This window comes from Erithacus rubecula, assembly GCF_903797595.1.
Source record: "Erithacus rubecula genome assembly, chromosome: 25".
Lineage (NCBI taxonomy): Eukaryota > Metazoa > Chordata > Aves > Passeriformes > Muscicapidae > Erithacus > Erithacus rubecula.
The window spans coordinates 3,318,302-3,338,862 of NC_136677.1; the positions used below are offsets into that span (position 1 = coordinate 3,318,302).

Here is a 20,561-nt window from a genome sequence, read left to right on the forward strand (position 1 = left end):
TCCCAGGCTGTGAGTCCTGCAATGTCCCTGCCTGGCCTGGCAGAGCTTCTGCAGCCAGATGTGCTCCTCAGTGACTTGATTCAACTTCTGAAGAAGCTGTAATGTATTTCCTGTGCTTAAAAATTACTGCTTTTAATTAATAAGATTGGTTTTCTTAATGTGTACTCTCAGTGCCAGCTCCCACTCTGTATTCATCTCCCATTTTACTGCCCCTTAAACCCATGGAAAAGCCTTTATGGAAAGGTCTGCCAAAGAACCTGGGCTGCCATTAGTTCACCTTCTTCTTTGAGGGGAGGAGTTTTAATTTTTTTGCAGGACTTTTCTTTCCTAATTGCTTCATTTGCAAGCATTTTTCTGAGGGCACTGGACCACCCAGAATATTTGAGAAGGGAGAAGGCTGGTGATCAACCTGAAGCATGGACAACCATTTGTTGCTGGAATAAATGGATCATTAAACAGGAATAGTCATTAACTGAGGCTGGGACAGAAATAGACCTTGCTCAGGCTGGAATCTCTCACTCTGGGTCAGGTGTTGAGCTGGCTCTCATGGCAGATCTTCTCCCTTTCCCCAGAGCATCAGGCAGGTGCTCGGCATCCCCTCTGCAGGATAAAAATGTACTGGGAATGCTGGAGTGCAGAGAAGGGCTGGTCACAAATCCCTGAGTGCTTGGAGTTAAAGGGGCAGCCACTGTGCTGCTGTCTTGTTGCTGTAAGGGTAGGAAAAGGTGAAAGAACACAGCAACACAACTCCTTCCAGGCAGTAGGAGAGTGATTTATTGAAAAGCCATGACATTTATTTAGGATAGATCATGAAAAACAAAGTGGAAAAGACTCATTTGCTAAAGGCGACACCTCTTTGAAAACATGCTTTGTGCAAAATATCACGAGACACTCACACTGCTCAGTGCTCAACACCAGGAGTTTATCTGTGTTGTTCTTTCTTCCTTCTCTTGCTTTGTCTCTGAGAAAGATCCCCAGCCTGGGAAAGATCCAAGCTAGAGCTGAGAAAAGTCAACAGGGAAAAAAACAGATTCAGTTTCTCCACGAGCTTTCAGCAGTGTCCACACTGCCTCACTCCAGAGAACTCCCAGGGTGCAGAGAATTATTTTATTTTGTGCATAAAGGAGGTGGGAAAGTGTCTTTTCTCCAAGTGAGCTTCACTGGAGTTCAGTGGGGATCAGAGTGAAAAATCAGCAGCAGCTTTTCCTTGGGTAACAAAGTGGTTACCAAAGCTGCTCTTGCCCAGAGCAGTGTGGCTGAGTCCCTTGTGGATTAATTAGATAATTGCTGTGGGCATTCTGAGGGTTTGCAATGCTCACTGTGCTAAAGGATCACTCCAGAACACGAGCTTTGACCCTCATTTGTACTTGTTGCTGCAATTAAATGAGACTCTTGTGCAGCTAATGAAAGATTCCATGGGAAATCAAACTCATTAATGCATGGAACAAACCTTCATGATAATCTCCAAAGGGCTGCTCATGCCTTCCCCCCCTCCCCCCCTCCCCCCCCCCGAGCAGGGAGGTGGATTGTGTGAAGGTTCACATTCTCTTGGTTAAAATTCAGGGGTTTGTGCAATTTGATTCCCAGGTAGCCTGGGAAGAAGGTGAAATGTAATTTTTGGGATTATGAGGTAGCCAGGAGTGCTTCTGACAGTGTGGTGACAAGGTAGAAATCATGGCAAGATGTGGGAGAAAAGGGATCTGCCCCTGAGGCAGAGAAGATGCAAAGCTCCCCAAGCTACCTTTTGAATTATTGGCATTTTGTCTGAACTGTAGATTCTTGTTTCCTGGACTTACAAAGAAAACACCAAACCACGTTTATTTGAGTTTCTCTTTTTAAGTGGGTGTTTGTGGAAGGTTTTCTGTTTGTGTGTGTGTGCACCTGGTGCATGGATACCAAGGTGACAGATTCTCCAGAAATCCATCTGAAGAGCTGTCATGCTATTAAATTACAGAATGAGCAGAGCAAAAAGGACAGTGGAGAAATTAAATATAGCACTTGAGCATTTGAACTGCTCTGTCACTTGATTGAAATGTTTCCTTCCCCCTTGTTCCTGCTGCTATAAATCTTCTTTTCCTGACACATTATCTCTGTCCCAGATGGAAGTTTCTGATGTTCAGAGTTCCTGTGAAGTTTATTTTCAAACAAAACCGAGGCAGTCCGTGCAAGAATAACTATTTTGATTCGGGTTGACAAATATTTTCTAACCTGAAGCTAATATTTTTAAAGGTTCAGGCTGTTGAACAATGAAAACTAAAGCTGTGTCAGGTTGATTTAGAGATGTTTTTGTGTTGATTTTGTTTTTTTGAGAGAGAGCACACTCATAATTCACGCAGCTGAGTTTTAGTAACTGCCTTAGAGGATTTTAATTTTATAGCCCTTTATTTTCACATGAAAATAGGACCTCATGGAGGATCAGTCAGCGAAATTCAGAGGATACTTATGGAGAATCTGTCACAACACTTTTTCCCTGATTTGATTTCATCACCAGAATTTTGCAAGCCGTGTCCCGTGGCTGCTGCTCCGAGTGTCCCACCCTTGGTGGAGCTCCCTGGTGTGTGGTGCCTGAGATTTGTCCCTTTGTCCCTTTGTGAAACCCGTTCTGCACGTGTCGCTGTCCTTTGTGAGTGTCCCCGTTCCTGCACCTCACACCCTCCATCCCCCACGGGCATTTTGGAAGCAGCATCGCCCCACCAGAACTCTTTTAAATCAGCTTTCACTGGCGTGAAACTGAGCTAAAAGTTCAGAACTGGTTGGTGACCAGTTCTGCTGCCACCTGCTGCTGCTTTTTTGGCTCTTCCTCAACCCCCTCCTCCTTTGAGCAGTCAGTGGGGACAAAAAAAAAATTAATTAATTATTGTGGAAGAAGGCTGAAAGTCCAAGTTGGCTCTGTGCCTCTCGGGGAGGGTTGGCTGAGCAGGAGGGTGGGACAAAAGGCTCTTCCCCCTCCTCGCCCCGTTTGCAGGCGGCGGATTTGTGGATTTGAGCAGCAGCATTCCCGGTAACACAAACCCTGTCTCCGGGATTAGGAGCGCGGTCCTCTCGCCCAGCTGCCCGCGTGTGTCTCACCCAGTACAGAAACACAGAAACACAGAGACAGAAACACAGAAACAGAAACACAGCGCGCTGCTCCTGCCGCTCTGAGCCTGGTTTTATCGAGCCTTGTTCCTCCCCTCCCTCTGTTTGTCTCTCTCTCTGCCCTCCCCACAGCTCCACGCCGCTCCACTCCATGCTCCCGCCTCTCCAGAAGAACCACAGCCGAGTTTTCCTAGCGCAGCCCCAGGAGACTTTTTCCTTTCCTGAGCCAGCAGAAGGCAAAGGGGGGCTGGGGAGGGGAGCTGAGCCCCGGCCAAGCCTGGCAAGGCAAGCCTTGAGTCAGTGCTAAACCTGCTTGGAGAGAGAGCGGGCGGGGGAGGCGCTTTCTGTAGAGGAGAGAAGGAGAAAAGAAACTCGACACTGGCTTCCCTTGTGGCATGTGTGTGTCCTGGCCATCCCCTCCCGCCCCGCTGCTGTTAAATGAGAGCACGTGAAGAACATGAGGTTTCCTGCTTGAGAGGGAGGGAGGGCAGCGCTGGGGACGGAGGGAGGAGGAAGGCGAGCTGTGGCTTTGCGGTGTGGTTTACACCCGGATCGGAGCTGGAAGTGCCTGGGGGTGGGAGCACAAGGAGAAAGGGCGTCTGATGCCAGCTGCCAACATGACAGAAACCCTGCAGCTCCCGGCGCTGCGGGTCCCCGAGCAGCAGGTGCTGGAGGGCGGCTGCGCCTGGTCCAGCTCGTCCACCCCGACCCTGCGCAGGAAGCGCTTCAAGATGAGGAGGATGAAGAACGTGCAGGAGCAGAGCCTGGAGGGCGGCAGGTACCAGGATTCTCCTTCCTCCAGCAAGGAATACCTGCAGCTGCCATCCATTGAGATCACCCCCTCCAGTGACGAGGACACCCCCTGGTCCAACTGCTCCACTCCCAGCGCCTCCCCGCGCCGCAAGCGCTTCCTCCTGCGCAAGTGGCTGCGCGTCCGAGAGAAGAAGGAGTGCAGTGAGAGCAGGTAGGTCCTCTGGCTGCTCCCCTTCCCCGAGGGGATGCTGTCCAAAACAGGCAGGAAGGGGCTGTGCTTCCCTTGGATGTGCCTCTCCGTGGAGTTTGTCCTCGCCTCCTGTCTGGGATGTGGCATGGTGGTGGTTGGATGCGCTGGTGCAGGAGCAAAAGGCCTGGGAACTCTCTGGGAATGGCAAGGCAAGGCTCTGTCCTGGTTCCTAGTCCTGCAGGTGACACAAATGCCACAGCAAAGGGCCTGAGAACTCTCTGGGAATGACAGGGTGAGGCTCTGTCCTTGCTGCTGATTCTGCAGGTGACACAAATGCCACAGCAAAAGGCCTGGGAATTCTTTGGGGACAGCAGGGCAAGGCTCTGTCCTGGCTCCAGCTCCTCCAGGTGACACACAGCCACTGGGTGAGATTTAACTTCACTACTGTGTCCTGAGGAGACCCTGAGAGAGGAGTGAGCTCTCTGCTGGTGTTACCTGTACAGGACTGATGGTGACAAACCTCTGCCAGGGTTTTTAGGTGATGCTCATTCCTACAAGCGAGATTTCACTTGATACCCTTAGTTCAGTACTGGGACAAGGAGAGGACAAGAGACAGAAACCAAGCAGCCCAGTGGGTCTGTGTGTCAAGGTATCTGAGCTTAGTCCTTGGCAGCTCTCCAGACCTGAAAGTCACACAGTCCTTTGGCTGGAAAGGGCACAAATCATTCCCAAAGACCTCCAAGAGCCTGTCAGCGCAGGGAACGAGTGCTCAGGCATTGTATTGTGTGGCCACACAGAGATAAAGCTGCACCTTATGTAACCTCTGCAGGGCACCCCACATGCAGTGGAATTAACTCTTCCTTCGACAATCTGCCTTCCCTGAAGGCCACAAATTCATGTTAAAGATTTGTCCAAGAAATTATGACTTTATAAATCCTTAGGCTGGCTTAGTACAGGCCAAGTTTTTATCCACAGTTTGCAGCTCCCGCGCAGCTGAGCTGTGGTGTTGTGTTTAAAGCATGTGCTGCACTTCCAGAAAAAGAGAAACTTTGAGCAGCTCTGTACCCAGCCAACCACACAGACTCACTGCCTGCTGTGGTGCTTAAGTGTTTACAGGGCAGAGCTTTTAATATCCACTCTGATTATGTGATAATTTTTCTTGCATTATGTCCCTTTAGCAAGGTCAGTCTGTCATCTTATTAATTTTTAAAGAGCTTTCATCAATGAATGCATGCCATTGAGGATCTGATAATCCCTTTCAGCAAATTAACATTGAAAAATATCTCTTGGTTTAGGAAATATTTCTGACTTTCCCATAGAAAAGGTGGTGCAAGTAGGGATTCAGGCAGAGCCCACAAAATAGGAAAGATAATGCATGAAGCACATGCTGAAGTGTCAGAATATTGAAGTTATGGTCTGAAGTTCTGAGGATGAAGGATCCAATCCTTCAACTGAAGGACTTAATTTGGATTTATTGATGATAAATAAGTTTCAGTCAGGCCAAGACACATTTCTTTTGGTGTGAAGATGTAAGGAAGAGCTAAATTTCCTTGTACACATTATTTACACAGCCATGCTGACAACTTCCTGCTTATTCATCTCCAAGGGATTTTTTTGGTGCTGTTTCTGAAGCAGTGACTGGAAAAAAAGTGAAGTGGCTCAGGTGGCATGAGCAGCCTCCAGGTCTGCCCCTCCTGCCATGGAAAAATGGTGTTTTCAGAGGGGATTTTCCCCAAAAATCCCAGTTTGGTGCTCACTGTGCTGAGTGCAGAGATCATCCCTGGGCTCTCACACCTCAGCAGAGAACAGCACAGAGGAAGCAGGACCAGTGAGGAGCTGGCCATGCAAAGGGTGATAAACCCCGAGGGGTTTTGTGCATTAATTTGTAAGAGATGTGGGACGTGGCTGTGCAATGAGTGAAATGGAAGTTTTTTAGGGTAAGAAGCTGTTTTCACTCAGTTTCTCTGGCTGAGCTGCCATTGAGCTGCTGGAGTTTCATTTTTGGTAACTTTTATCCCCATGCTGTGGGCAGGTACATTTTTCCAGGGTTTTTCCAGGAAAGCTGGGAGTGCAGGTATCCCATGAGGTGTGCAGATTCCCAAATTTCACCTGGCTAAAGGAGCTGTGTCTCCCACTGGATAAACAAACACAGTTTACTCAAAATCACTCAGTTTCTCTGGCTGAGCTGCCATTGAGCTGCTGGAGTTTCATTTTTGGTAACTTTTATCCCCATCCTGTGGGCAGGTACTGTTTGCCAGGGTTTTCCCAGGAAAGCTGGCAGCTGGCAGGGAGCAGGCTGTGCTCCAGCTGAGCTGCTCCTTGCTCTGCTCACATGGCCTCAGGCAAGAGCTCTGTGACCATTAGCATAGAGCAGCATCCAAGTGAATAAACAAAAGCTTTCAGCCTCCAAACCTGCCTCTAATGCTCCAGCTCTGCTTTTCTCATCTGGAAACTCCAGCCTGCTGGTTGGTTTTTAACAGCCTGGGTGATTGTGAGGTTTGTTTACCTGCTGGGTCTCTAAAAGCTGCCTGAGCAGGAGGGATGCTGTTCTTTCCCTTCCATTAAAGCCCAGCCTGTGAGAGCCTCCCCTGCCCCTAACTCTGCTTTGGTCAAGGTGAGAGAGCAGGAAGGCAATTCCTTGGGGGTGGGGTTGTCCCTGCAACATGTCCTTGTTCAAAGAATGCTGATCCAAACCTCAAGGCTGCTGTAGAGATGATAAATAGGATGGTTGTGATGAGGGATGCAGACAGCTCCTCCTCTACCCCTCACCCATCATTTTCCAGCCAGATAATGAAGTTATTTACCTTTATAAGCTATGGACCCTACACTTTATTTATTTTTTTAATAAGACATGATGATGTGTCTCTCTTCAGGGACAATCTGGTGGCATTTTGCTGTGCATGCAACCTGCATGCATTATGGATGTGGGCAGAAAGCAGTTGATCAGCTTTAATTTATTATTTACCTCTTCCATTCACCCTTGCTCATAATTTCAGGGCCTGCATGTGATTTTGGGGGCAAGAACTGCTGAGTAGATCATTCAGGCTTAAATTTGAGGACAGCTCTTGTTTTGGCCTAAGATCAGGACTGGTTAAGGCTGAAATGTTGGTGCTGCAAAAGATGTAAAACTTGTGGATTTTGCTGGATCAGTGGGGAGCAGCTTTTGCCATTTCTGTGGATGAATTGACTCAGGCTGGCTTTCTGCTGGAAACTCTGACACTCACTGTGGATTTATCCAAAAGGAAAGACTTGACTAAGTCCTAAAATGCCTCTAACATATTAAAAATGAAGTGTATTCTGAGGAGAATTCCATCCCAGGCCAGAAAAGTGTCTGTGCTGAGGAGCTGGGTGTTTCTTGAGCTGACAGCTATGCTGTCATGGTGTGACTAGAGGGTTTGCCAATTTTAAATATTTAATTTTCTTTAGGATTTAGGAGTAAAGAAAATGCAGGCTCAAAACTTTAAAAAAAAAAAAAAAAAAGGCACAAGAAGAAATTTATTAATAACACACCAAAAAGAATTCAGAATAAAATTCCTAGATTATTCTCTTCTCCCTTCACTCCACATTTTTTACCAACCACATACAGAGAGAACTTCAGTCAGTTATCCACTCAAATAATTATTTCAGTTCACTTAAGAGAGAAAAGTTCCTTTTTCTGCTTTAGACTTAGGGGGTGTCTTCACCTTCACAGTCTGCATCTGCCCAGGACCTACAGAACAATGAATTTTCCTCTCATTCCCACAGTCCTTCCAGAGCTGTCTTATGGGTTATGATGCACACTTGGGGTACCACTTTTAAAGGCAGGCTGCTGAAAAACAAAATCCTCTTCATCATCTTCTCTATCAAATGTCTCTGTTCATATTCCATTCCCAAAACAGAGAGCTCAATTTCCCGAGGCAAGGGAAGTCTTCAACTCAAGCACCCATCCTCCCCAAGTATATTTCACAGCTTAAAGGAATTTTTGTGAAATCACAATCCCCTCATAGCCCCACAAAAAAAAAAAAAAAAAAAAAAAAAAAAAAAAGGTTTTCTGCTACTTATCAGGTGCATCTTTTCAATCTGTTCCCATCAGGAACTTTATCTTCATTACGCTCACCTCTGTAGACTCCATGCTTTATTCCTTCTCATTAAGGGGGTGCAGGAGTTCGAGAATCTCATCCAGGAATTAAGAAGTTAAATTGTATCTGGATCGTTAAGAAGAAAACACACGGCCAGTGTTGGGGGGCTCCATGCTCCATCCCACTGTGATTTCTGAACGTGAAATAACTTTTCATTGGTTCCCCGAGCTGTCCATCACCAAACCAGCTCTCTGATTGGTGCCAGCCGTCACAGGGGAAGCTCCCGGAGATGGAGAGTCCCTCCCACTCGGCAGCCTCATGGTGCTTACCCTGAGGGGAATCCACCCTCCCCAAGCACCTGAAACCAACACATGTGGAGGTTTATTCAGATGAAATCCTGATAACTTATCTCAAATGTGCAACAAATGAAGGGACACTCCAGCACTGGGCTTTCAGCCTGCTTCCCTTCTCATTCTGAGGTAAAAATTCTCCCTTTTTCCTTAAAAAACTTTCTCTTGATCCCTCTAGTGATATAAACCAATTAGCAGTGAACTGCTGATTTGTTGGAACTTGAGCTAAAATTGTTATTTACAAATTGGTGGCTTAGACATTTTGAATTGGCTTATAAAGGTAAATGAGCCTTTAATTTCAAGTAGCCCATAGTGCTTTTGCTTTCCTTAATTAAATTGAAATTCACTCTAAGCATTTCATTAATGGTCATTCCCCTTTTCCTGACTTTGACACGTGTGAAAAATATCGTGGTATTTTCTAGAGGAGAAAACCTGAGTGATGTGATTTTTTTTTCCTCTCCCCTAAGAAACTGCTGATTTTGAAAAGTAAAAAAAAAAAACCAAAAAGCTGCAACATTAAGGTTGTAGAGTCTCTTGCATAATAAAAAAAGTGATGAAAGCCTTTAGGAATATCATGCAGGTGTTTGGGGAACTCTGCTGGGGTTTTGGTCTCTCTGTTCTCAGAAGATGCAGAATGAGCTGCTCCAAATTTTGCAGTTCTCAGTTTTTCAGTTTTTGCTGAACTTCCACGTCCCAGCTGTGGCTCAGAGGGGAGGAAATGGGGCACAGCAAGAATTGGGAAGTGGGTGTGAACTGGGCTTGCTCATTTCTGCTAAAATTGGTGTTAAAATCTCTTTTGTGCAAGGAACTAATGGCTCCACTGGGATTTCACAACAGAAGAAGAAAATGCTTTTTTACCCCCCAGTTTTTGCTTGCAGCTGGTGCTGGTTAATTGAGGATTTTGGGAAGGCAAGTGTCAGATGGGGAAAGTTGTTGGTCTGAGGGAAGCAGCTGCCTTTCTGCTTTTGGAGGCTTTGGAAATCCCATGAGCACAAACTTCCCTCTGTGTGATGCCTCTTCTAATCTGAGATTCCAAAACACACCAACAATGGCTTGGTAGCAACTCAGTATTAATGTAACTTTTTCTTTTTTGAACCTGCAGGTTCAAATGAAGCCTAAAGGGCTCCCAAAAAATGATTTTTTTTTTTCTTTTCCAGCTGCTGCATGTCTCCTGGGAGTGCTGATATGCTGTTTGCTGTGACTGCAGATTTTTGCCATTTGTTTCTGGTAGTCTGTGCCAAGTGATTGTGAATTCCACCAGTCCTGATTTATTTATTTTTTTTTGGCTGAACCTCACTGCCTTTGTTTAAAATATTTGCCTTCCAGTATTTGTGTGGTTTAGGGTGACCAGTCACCCAAGAGTATTAAACTGAGTGATTTACAAACAGCCTGGGACTGAAATGCTCTTATCTTATCTGGTCAGCAAATATTTGCCATTGGGCCATCAGAGATCTGTGCCCTGCCAATGGAATTGAACAATTAATTCCTGATGGAATTTAGCAATTAATTCCTTATCTCAGTGGTTTTGGGTTCTGCCTCCAGGTCAAGTCTGTTGGTTGGTAAATAAGATGTTGGTGAAAGGGTTTGTCTGGACAGCAGGGGGAGGTTGGTGTTGATGTTTTTCTTTTGTGGCTGCTTTTTCAGGCAGGTAATTATTATATAATTATATAAAATTATAAATTATATAAATTAAATAATTATATAAAAATAATTATTTTATTTTATATTTTAAGGCAGGTAGGCTCATGTCTTTGTGCTTGTAGCAGTGAGAGTTAAAAAAAAGTTTTTAGTTGTTCAAATAACAAAAAAAAAAATCATAAATTTTAATTTAAACCTTGATGCATTTGATTTAACCTGCATATCTTTCAGTTCCCAAGTACCTTGGTGAAAATATTAACGTGTTGTGAATATTTTGCTAGATTTTAATTTACAATTGTTGCTGAAAACAATGGAAGAATTTCCATCCTTGATTGCCAGTTGTCAGTTATTCCAGGTTTTTTTAAGCAGGTAATGTTGAATCCAAATCCTTAAGAATAAAGGTGTTAATTAAACAAAGTGAATACAAAATTCTCATCTGGTTTCAGGTGTGGAATTCTCACTAATAACTGTGTTTTTTTCTGGATAATTCTCCAAACTCCTTAACTGGTCCCATTTTTCACCACACAGCTCTTTCTGTCCTATTTCTTCCCTTATCCCATTCATCCTTCACTGTGGGGAAAAAAAAATCCCTTGGATTAAAATTCTGCCTGGAGAATAATCCAGAAAAATACACCTGGAGATGTAAAAGTGCAGTGGGTTTATCACCCACACCTGGAGGGCACAGGAATTCCACAAGGTAAACATTGACCTGAGTGCCTGAACTTTGTGAAATTTGATAAATATCTTCTGCTGGGAGACCTGCTCAGCTCTAAAAGGCAGTTCATGCATAAAATCAGAGATCCTCTGAATAAAATGAGACTTCTCTGCCTTTTTTAATAAATAATAATAGTGCAAAAAAAAAAAAAAAAGCAAACAAACTAGTTAATAGCTCATAACTTCCCAAGCGGAAGAAAAATATTGAAATATTTAAGGCAACAACAGTAAATTCAGATTTGCTTCAGACAAAGTGTGTGGGATCAGAACACCTGGGTTTAGTCAGCAGAAAAATGTTTGGTTTCTTTTTTTTTTTTTTTTTTTTTTTTTTGTGCTTGAGTTACCAAAATAAATTGCATGGTGGAGGAGTGCTGGGAGCAGAATCCTCAAAGATTTAATTGTTAAATGGCCTGGTTAATCTGTGTTGAAGATTTTTCTTCATTTTCTGAAGTAAAAACTAATGAATTTGCATGAGAATTAGGGAAAAACCACAGGGCACAAAGCTTAAATTATTTTTATTGTCTTAGAAATTACAGGAACAAAAGGGACTCCCTGGGTTTGTGCACCTGAAGATTTAATCCTTGTCCAAATTCAAGTTTATCACTGCTGAGCTTTGGAATGAGACAAGCTTGTTTTTCTGATTTCCTGAGAGTTTTATCCAGCTTTTGACCTTCTCTTTGGATTCAAAATTCTCTCTGAATACTTCTTGCTGGGTTATTCCTCAGTACAAATCCCACCTTTCTCTGTCTCCTTTCATTATCCCATATTTGAAATTGTCATTATACCATTCCAAAGGAACACTTAATAGCAGCTTATCCTCCAATGGACTGAAAAAAAACCCATCAGAACACAACAGGCTCTGCATTTCAACCACTCTGAGCATTTTAGTGAATTTATCAGCTTCACTGCCTAATAATCAGAAGGATGAAATAATTTTATGTTGTGTGAAAAGCTCCCCGAGTTTTATGCAAAGCACTCTTCTGGTGAACAGCTCATGCTGAAGGGACAAGTGGGTAAAAAGTGATTTTTCTCAGGGTTTTTATTGCTCACAATCACGAGCTGAGGTGTTGTATTTCAATGAGCTGCAATAGCTGGCTCCTGTTAAATTTTAAACCTTCATTTGGAATGTGAACTTTATGGGGTGGATGAGCAGGAAGAGGTCTAAGGTTCATTTTTGCTGTCCCAAAGGAGGTTTCACATGGTATTCCCAGCACTGCTGGACTGGGATAGACTGGGAATTCTCCTTGGGTAAGTTTGGTTCCATCTGAACTGAAATGAGAAATTTTGCTGAGAGGGATTTCTATGCAGAGACAAGAAATTATGGAAATAATCCCTGCAATGCTTCCTGTGATCAAAAAGGGGATTTTTTTTTTAGCAGAGGAGGGTAAATGTTCCCTCTGTGCTCCTTCCCAACACTCTGGGCCATAATGAAGCTCAGAAGTGCAAGAAAAAGATTTATTTGCTTTTGTGTTTTTCTTAGCAGGTAAGAATTCCTTTATTGCAGAGGTTTGTGGTTTCCTGTGCCCAGCCTCAGAGCTGATCTCTCTGTTGCTTTTTCAAGGATTTTTTTATAACTACTGGTCACTAATTACCTTTTCTGGAAACTTCAGCTTGTTCTCCTCCCTCCCACAGCCCTGACCATGTTCTGTCTCGTGCTCTGGAGAGGCACAAACAGTGAACAGTGCCAGGTGATGTCCCCAAAATGCTGAATGTGTCCCCAGGCCAGGTGTGGTGTTTTCAGAAAGGTCATGGTCAATAAGGTGGGGCCCTTGGCAGCCTCAGCTGGTCAAAATGGAGGTGGCTGAGGAAAATTTTGAATAAAATTAAGATTCACTGCCTTTTTATTCTTTGTAGAAAACAGAAAATTATTTGCAAAATCTCTCACCAAGAGGGAGAAGAGAAACCCCATCCCTATATTTATTTTAATTATCAAGTACACCTCATGGAAATGTGCTGTTTGCAGTTTTGGTACTATTTCCCCCAAAATAGATATTACTGGATAAAAATCACTCTTTAGAATGAAAAGATGTAATTTGCTAGTTTTTTTTTTTTTTTTAATCCCATATTTGTATTTCTGTGCACAATATGATGTGCAGGTTTGTGTAGCAGGTGATCCATACTTGAACTTGGTTTAATGATTTAGATCCTAACAGAGAAATTGATCCCAGTCTGAGCTCCCAGACAAGTTTGTGCTTTCCATGATTTCAGAGCAATGAAACCTGGCCCAGGAGCCCCTCCAGCCTCCCCTGGAGGCAGCATCATCTCTCCCTGCTCAGCAGGAGAACTCTCATGGAAATGGAGCTGCAGGAATCCTGAGCAGCCCTGGAGCTGCCAGAGGGGGATTGAGACAAACTCGCCAGGAGAAACGTGCAGGAAATGCAATTATCCCCCACTAACACCCATTTCAGGGGGGACAGTGACATCTTGTGGGCTCAGCTTGAAAATCTCACCAGAAATTCAGCTCTGGCTGATTCTAAAGTTGGTTTTTATTGCTCTTTTCTGCTTCTGCCTGGGACTGCTGTGGGTGTGAACAGCCAGTTTGGTGCCTGTGAGAAATTATGAGATGCTGCCCAGGTGATGTGCAAAGTCACTTTTATATTTCAGAAAGTTCTCAGGAAGATGTCACCAAGTGAGATGAACTCCAAACCCTCCTGCTAGTCTTGAATCAGATATAAACTTAATATTTCCTTTTGTTTCCTCTTTTCAATCCCAAATGTGAAGCTTGAACCTTGTGCTTTCCTCCATCTGGATTTAAAGCTGAGTGTTCCAGAGGAGTTCCCCACCTCTGGCTGTATTTTCCTCCATCTGAATTTAAATTTGAGTGTTCCAGAAGTCACAAAATCTGTTTTCTGTAACCTGGGATTAAAGCTTAGTGTTCCAGAGGTCACAAAGATGTTTTCTCTCATTTGGATTTTAAAATGAGAAGAGGTTCCCCAGCTCTATCTCTGTTTTCTTTGACCTAGATTTAAAGCTGAGTATTCCAGAGGTCACACAGATGTTTTCTGTAATCTGAATTTGAGTGTTCCAGAGGTCACACAGATGTTTTCTGTAATCTAAATTTAAGATGAGTGCTCCAGAGGTCACAAAGATCTGTTTTTCTGTGTCTGGATTTAGGCTGAGTGTTCCAGCTCTGTTTTCCTCAATCTGAATTTTAAAGATGAGTGTTTCAGAGGAGGTTCCCCAGCTCTATCTCTGTTTTCCTCGATGTGGATTTAAAACTGAGTGTTCCAGAGGTCACAAAGATGTTTTCTGTAATCTGAATTTGAGTGTTACAGAGGTCACAAAGATGTTTTCCTGTCTCTGGATTTAAGATGGAAGTTCCAGAGGAGGTCAGACAGATCTGTTTTCCTCAATCTGGATTTAAGATGAGTGTTTTAGAGGAGGTTCCCCAGCTCTATCTCTGTTTGCCTCAATTTGGATTTAAAGTTGAGTATTGAGGTCACAAAGATCTGTTTTTTCTCTCTCTGGATTGAAGCTGAGTGTTCCAGAGGAGGTCAGACAGATGTTTTCCTCAATCTGGATTTAGAGCTGAGTGTTCTAGAGGTCATGAAGATGTTATCTGTAATCTGAATTTAAGATGAGTGCTCCAGAGGTCACAAAGATATTTTTCTCCATCTGGATTTAGGCTGAGTGTTCCATAGGAGGTCAGACAGATCTGTTTTCCTCAATCTGGATTTAAGATGAGTGTTTCAGAGGAGGTTCCCCAGCTCTATCTCTATTTTCCTCAATCTGGATTTAAAGCTGAGTGTTCCAGAGGTCACAAAGATGTTTTTCTCCATCTGGATTTAAGATGAATGTTCCAGAGGAGGTCAGACAGATCTGTTTTCCTCAATCTGGATTTAAGAGGAGTGCTTTAGAGGAGGTTCCCCATCTGTGTCTGTTTTCCTGTGATCTGGATTGAAGCTGAGTGTTCCAGAGGAGGTTCCCCATCTGAATCTGTGTTTTTGTGGTCTGGATTGAAGCTGAGTGTACCAGTGGAGGTCACAAAGATCTGTTTTCCTGTGATCTGGATTGAAGCTGAATTTTCCCAGTAGGTTCCCCAGCTGTGTCTGTGTTTTTATGATCTGGATTTAAAGTTGAGTGTTCCAGAGGAGATTCCCCAGCTGTGTCTGTGTTTTTGTGCTCTGGATTGAAGCTGAGTGTTCCAGAGGAGATTCCCCAGCTGTGTCTGTGTTTTTGTGCTCTGGATGAAGCTGAGTGTAGTAAAAGGAGGTTCCCCATCTGTGTGTTTTCCTGTGCTCAGGATGAAGCTGAGTGTTCCAGAGGAGTTCCCTGTCTGTGTCTGTGTTTTTGTGCTCTGGATTGAAGCTGAGTATTCCAGAGGAGTTCCCCATCTCTGTTTCCCTGAGCTCTGGCTGAAGCTGTCCCATCTGTGTCTATTTCCCTGAGCTCTGGTTGAAGCTGAGTGTCCCAGAGGAGGTTCCCCAGCTGTGTCTGTGTTTTTGTGCTCTGGATTGAAGCTGTGTGTTCTAGAGGACGTTTCCCATCTGTGTCTGTATTTTTGTGCTCTGGTTGAAGCTGAGTGTTCCAGAGGAGATTCCCCATCTGTGTCTGTGTTTTTGTGATCTGGTTGAAGCTGAGTGTAGTAAAAGGAGGTTCCCCATCTGTATCTGTTTCCCTGAGCTCTGGTTGAAGCTGAGTGTTCCAGAGGAGTTCCCTGTCTGTGTCTGTGTTTTTGTGCTCTGGATTGAAGCTGTGTGTTCTAGAGGACCTTTCCCATCTGTGTCTGTATTTTTGTGCTCTGGTTGAAGCTGAGTGTTCCAGAGGAGGTTCCCCATCTGTGTCTGTTTCCCTGAGCTCTGGCTGAAGCTGAGTGTTCCAGAGGAGCTTCCCCATCTGTGTCTGTTTCCCTGAGCTCTGGTTGAAGCTGTCCCATCTGTGTCTGTTTCCCTGAGCTCTGGTTGAAGCTGAGTGTTCCAGAGGAGGTTCCCCAGCTGTGTCTGTTTCCCTGAGCTCTGGCTGAAGCTGAGTGTTCCAGAGGAGGTTCCCCAGCTGTGTCTGTTTCCCTGAGCTCTGGCTGAAGCTGAGTGTTCCAGAGGAGGTTCCCCATCTGTGTCTGTTTCCCTGAGCTCTGGCTGAAGCTGTGTGTTCCAGAGGAGGTTCCCCATCTGTGTCTGTTTCCCTGAGCTCTGGCTGAAGCTGAGTGTTCCAGAGGAGGTTCCCCATCTGTGTCTGTTTCCCTGAGCTCTGGTTGAAGCTGAGTGTTCCAGAGGAGGTTCCCCAGCTGTGTCTGTTTCCCTGAGCTCTGGTTGAAGCTGAGTGTTCCAGAGGAGGTTCCCCAGCTGTGTCTGTTTCCCTGAGCTCTGGTTGAAGCTGTCCCAGCTGTGTCTGTTTCCCTGAGCTCTGGTTGAGCTGTCCCAGCTGTGTCTGTGCTGTCTCTTGCAGCAGCCAGCAGAGCAGCCACGACGATGACTCTGCGCGGTTCCTGAGCCCCGTCCTGCCCGAGGACAGGTGAGTCTGTGCCACACTGATTTATTCCCCTGCTATTTCTCAGACCTGTTAAAAAAAAAAAGTGTTTAAAGTGTTTTTATCAATGGCTAAAAAGCTGCATTTTCATCATTTTGAAAGTGGGGCAATGCACCCCGCCCCTGAAATATCCAGAGTTGTCTTTTGAGGCTGGTTCCCCAAAGTGCAGCTCCATCAGTGTGCTGGCAATGAGCACCTCTGATCCTTGGAAACACACAAATGGAGTTCCCTGGGTGCATCCCCCTCCTCAGCAAAGGTTTTTTATTCCCTTTTGATGTGTCCTGAAGTTGAAAACTTCTGTGCAGCACCTGGGTGAGAATTGCTGTGAAGTTCCAGAAGAAACTTTAATTGGGGTTGATTAATGACTGTTTCAAATTGCAGCATTGGCACAAAAGTTGTTGAAAACTGATTTTTTGTTGTTGTTTATTTTGGTGCATGATTTATGAATGTTGCTTTGCTCAGAACCACATGATGAGGAGTTTTGCTGCACATTGTGGGTCAATTTTTGGGTCTGAGTCTTCTGAGTTTTCTTGTACTGGGCATGGACTGTGAGCTTTGAATTATCACTGATTGATTTTCTCTGCACTTCTCAGAACCATCTATAAAGAAATGTGATTTATGTTGGTCTAAGCAATGATTAAAAGGCTGCACTTTTCAGCTTGAAAGTGAGAAAATCATCAGCAGGAATTGACTCACTTGAGAGTGACCCTAAGTGAATATCCCATGAGGGTTTTTGACTCAGAAACAACACTTGGAAATTGTAGCTCACTTTTCCCTCCACGTTTCACTCCAATTATCCATCTCCCCATGGCTGTGGAGCCTGGACTAATTAACAAAACACCTTTAATTGGATGATAGGTGTCTGTTTGCAGCCAGGAAATAAAGAGTGGGACAGCAAAGTGAGGTCATCCCCTCTGTGTGAGGTTATTCCATTTCAGCTGGAATTCCACAGGTAAAACAGGGTTAGGGTTTGTTAATCAATTTCTGGGAATCATTAGGAAGTGCTGCTTGCTTCAGATGGATTTTCAAGGGAATATTTAGGTTGGTGATAAGGATATTTTCCTGGCTGGAAGGGGCAGATTTCAGCAGCAAAGACAGATCTCAAAATTATTTATGCAAAGCCAGAGCAATGCTGAGGCCACTGACCTCTTATATTTAGGACCAGCAATGTTCCTGCTGCCTAAATTTAATTACAATTACTTTCAGTTTTTGTGGATCCTAAAATTATCCATGTGAGGGATAGTAAATTACATTTTCTACTGGTTTTTTTGGTCTCATTTGCTGATCTAATCCCCTCAGCCTCCACTGGTACAGCCTTCCTTTGGATATTGGTGGTTTGTGCTCATGAAAATTCACCAAAAAATAACCCAAACACATCTTTTAAGTAAACTAGACAGTAATTAGTAAGAAGAGCCTCTGAGAGCTTGCTGCCTGCTGTTATAACTAACACAGATGAAAGTTGGCTCTGTGACATCTTGAATCTTTTAGACCCTGCACAAACTGAAGGAGGAGGATTTATTTTTGCTGCTTTTAGGTGATATTTTTTCAACCAGTAACAAAGAATCCTCCAAGCACAGATTTGAAGCTCTGAGCTTCTGTTCTTCAGAACTCCAAGCCAGTTCTGCTCACTTACCCATTGACTATTGTACATCAGCTCTTGAAAAAAAAACCCCTAAAAACCCCAAAACCAGCCAGGATTTCACCAGAGCTGCAGGATGTGGGCAGAAAGGAGGGCAGGGAACTCTGCAAGGTTCACCTTGCCTTGGCACCCTGCCCTGGCATCCCAGAGCAGGGCAGGAGCAGAAAAGGAGCTGCCCCCACCTCAGCACAGCTGGGAAAGTGCTGAAACAAGCTGGTCCAGCCAAAAGCAAAGAGCTGCTGAGCTCATTCTGAGCTAAGAAAAATGAAGAGCACACAGCTGAGGATGGCAGGAATCCTCCCAGGCTGGATCTTCACTGCTGGTGGAGCTCCTCTGTCCCCAAGGGCCACACTGCAGCTCCTGGAGGTTTTAGAAAATTGAACATTCTGCCTGCTTTGGATGCTTTTGGGGCTTTCTGGAAGTCCTTTGTGCAGAGCTGCTGCAGGCTGGGGGCTGGCAGGGGCTGCCATGGTGCACAAACCCTGCCCTGGCACAGCGTGGTGTGGCACAGTGGCCAGGCAGTGCCACCCCTGTGTCACCTCCCTGAGGAAAAGGCTCTCCCTCTGCAAATCTCTGTAAGTTCTGCCTCTGGGTTGATGTCACAATGTCCTTTCTGGGGGTTTTTGCAAGGAGGGGTTTAGTGGGATGTGCTGAAAGAGGTTTTGTGGGAATTTGGGGCTCGGCTCTTTGCTTGCTGATTGCCTGGGTGAGTCACTTCATGTTGCTATTTATGAAATCAGGAGAATTCCTTTTTTACCTCACAGAGGTGGGGAATTGAATTTAAGTTGTTCGGATGCTGAAGCACCTCTGCTGGGTAAGTACAGAGCTGAGGTAGAGGGTCCAGATAATTGCAGGGGTGGGCAAGGCTGGGATGGAGGCACAGACTTGGATGAGGTTTGTGCACAAAACAGACCCCATGGTCACTGAAAGGAGACAGTTATTCATGAATTACCTTAAATTTTCACCAATTAACCCTAAATTTATGAGCCTGTCTCTGCTTGATCCAAGGACTTGTTCTTTGTCACAGCACTGAGGCATCCATCAAGTTTAAGGGTGCAAAGTGTGTTTTAATTAAAAGTTAATCTACTTAACCAGAGGAAAAAAATCAGTCGTTAGACTCAGCCTAAGGAGGAGAGAAACTTGGAGAGAGGAGAGCATGGAAAGCAAGGTTGGAAATGGAGGAGAGGGAATTGAGTGGCAGTTTACAAGAGATAATTAAAAAACCCAACTGTTTACACAAAATACCAAATAAATCCGAATTATTTACATTTACACTGCTGTAAATCCAAATGATTTTCATAGAGATCATATCTAATGGAGGAACTGTCCTTCCAACCTTACTGCCTGTGCCCAAACCCAAAGGATTTGGGAATTTTGGCTGTGTTAGTCATGGTAACAGAAGGAATGGGTGCTGGGATGGAGTGCAGAGTTCCCTGAGAAAAAACAGAGTGTGGGCAAGACCTCTTTGTCTGCCTGTCACAGAAACCCACCTTCCTTCATGCTGGGAACATTTCAGCTGGGCTGGTATCAGAAAGCAAGATGTGAGTCATGCCATGAGTGTGCCTGGTGCAAAAAAAACCCCAAAAAACCCAAAATTCTGTGAGTGCATCTGTCCCTGTGTGGGGTGGCAGTGAGTGCAGTGACACAAAGGTGGTGTTCAAGTGAAACGGGGTGAAGCTCTTCAGGAATCCTTTTTTCTGACACCTTTTCCTTGTGAATCATTGCCAATCTGGTTTGCTGTCGTGACAGAAGTATTTTGTTCATGCTGTTTGTGCAGAGAATTTCCTGGGGGGTGTTCAGGGACCTGGTGTGCTGTTTAAGGGGAAGTGAAAAGTGATCTTAGATGCACAGGATTCCACCTGTGGGTCTGACCAATAGAGAAGACAAATAATATGTGAGAATGCAAATAATAGAACATATCCCTTGGCCTCTTTGCAGCCAAAATCCAATTTAAAAGGGGAGTTTCCCATTTCAGAAGACTTCCTGGGTGGTGGAAACTTAAAAAAACTCTAAAATACAATGTCAGACATCCAGCTGGACCACAGAGTGTTTCTTTATGTGCTGGAGAGTTGAGTTAGCAGATGCAGCTGCTGCTGGTGGTGTTTGTGAGGAGTAAATGCCATTTTTCCCCACCCTTTTTATAGAGATTTTTAACTCCAAGCAGTGGGGTGAGAATGGTGTCTCAAGGTAGGGTTGCTACAGCTTTGATTTGCTTCTGCTTTTTAATAAAATCTCAAAGATTTTGAGCTTCACTTAATCTTGGGGATGAGATGGAGAAAAACCTCTGAATTTAGAGTGACTTGTTTGATGTGTAGCAGGCAGAGAAAGGATAAATGCAGAGGAGAGGAGAAACAGTGCAGGGCTAAGTGAGACAAAACCCACTTGTGGAGCCAATAAATTGGCAGGCAGGAACAGAAGATTTATTTTTTATGGCATATTTCATTGTGTTCTGGCCCTTTAATTTTGTTGAATCTGGGCCACAATAAAGTGGATTTTTTGCTGGTCACAGCCCTGCCTGAGGGAAGCTGAAGGCACAGGGGGATGCTGATCCTTCTGGAGGAGAAATTGCTCTTGAGCCACACTGGTGCTGCCTCAGCTTCCCCTGGGACTGGGGCAGGTTGTGGGATCTGGGAATTGCTTCCTTCAGCTGGAATCCTCTGCTCCTGTCCTTACAG

At 44.6% G+C, this 20,561-nt stretch overlaps 2 protein-coding genes across 4 annotated transcripts in view; one reads left to right on the forward strand and one right to left on the reverse strand.

The window, feature by feature from the left end:
- The window catches only part of CLMP (CXADR like cell adhesion molecule), a 118,055-nt gene that overhangs the window by 95,036 nt on the left and 2,458 nt on the right, over positions 1-20,561 (reverse strand). Inside the window, exon 1 of one of the 2 annotated variants that reach the window (XM_079326614.1) lies at positions 3,938-3,951. The exons of the other annotated variant lie outside the window; for it this stretch is intronic. The gene's annotated coding sequence lies outside the window, so the exon portion shown is untranslated. Of the gene's footprint in view, positions 1-3,937; positions 3,952-20,561 lie in introns of those variants that run through there. 2 annotated transcript variants of the gene reach the window in all.
- Positions 3,572-20,561, forward strand: part of GRAMD1B (GRAM domain containing 1B) — an 88,879-nt gene continuing 71,889 nt past the window's right edge. For both annotated transcript variants that reach the window (XM_079326574.1, XM_079326575.1), the window contains exons 1-2: positions 3,572-4,042; positions 16,167-16,232. In XM_079326574.1, coding sequence (XP_079182700.1) covers positions 3,681-4,042; positions 16,167-16,232 — 428 coding nt within the window. In that variant the 5' untranslated portion in view covers positions 3,572-3,680. The remainder of the gene's footprint in view (positions 4,043-16,166; positions 16,233-20,561) is intronic.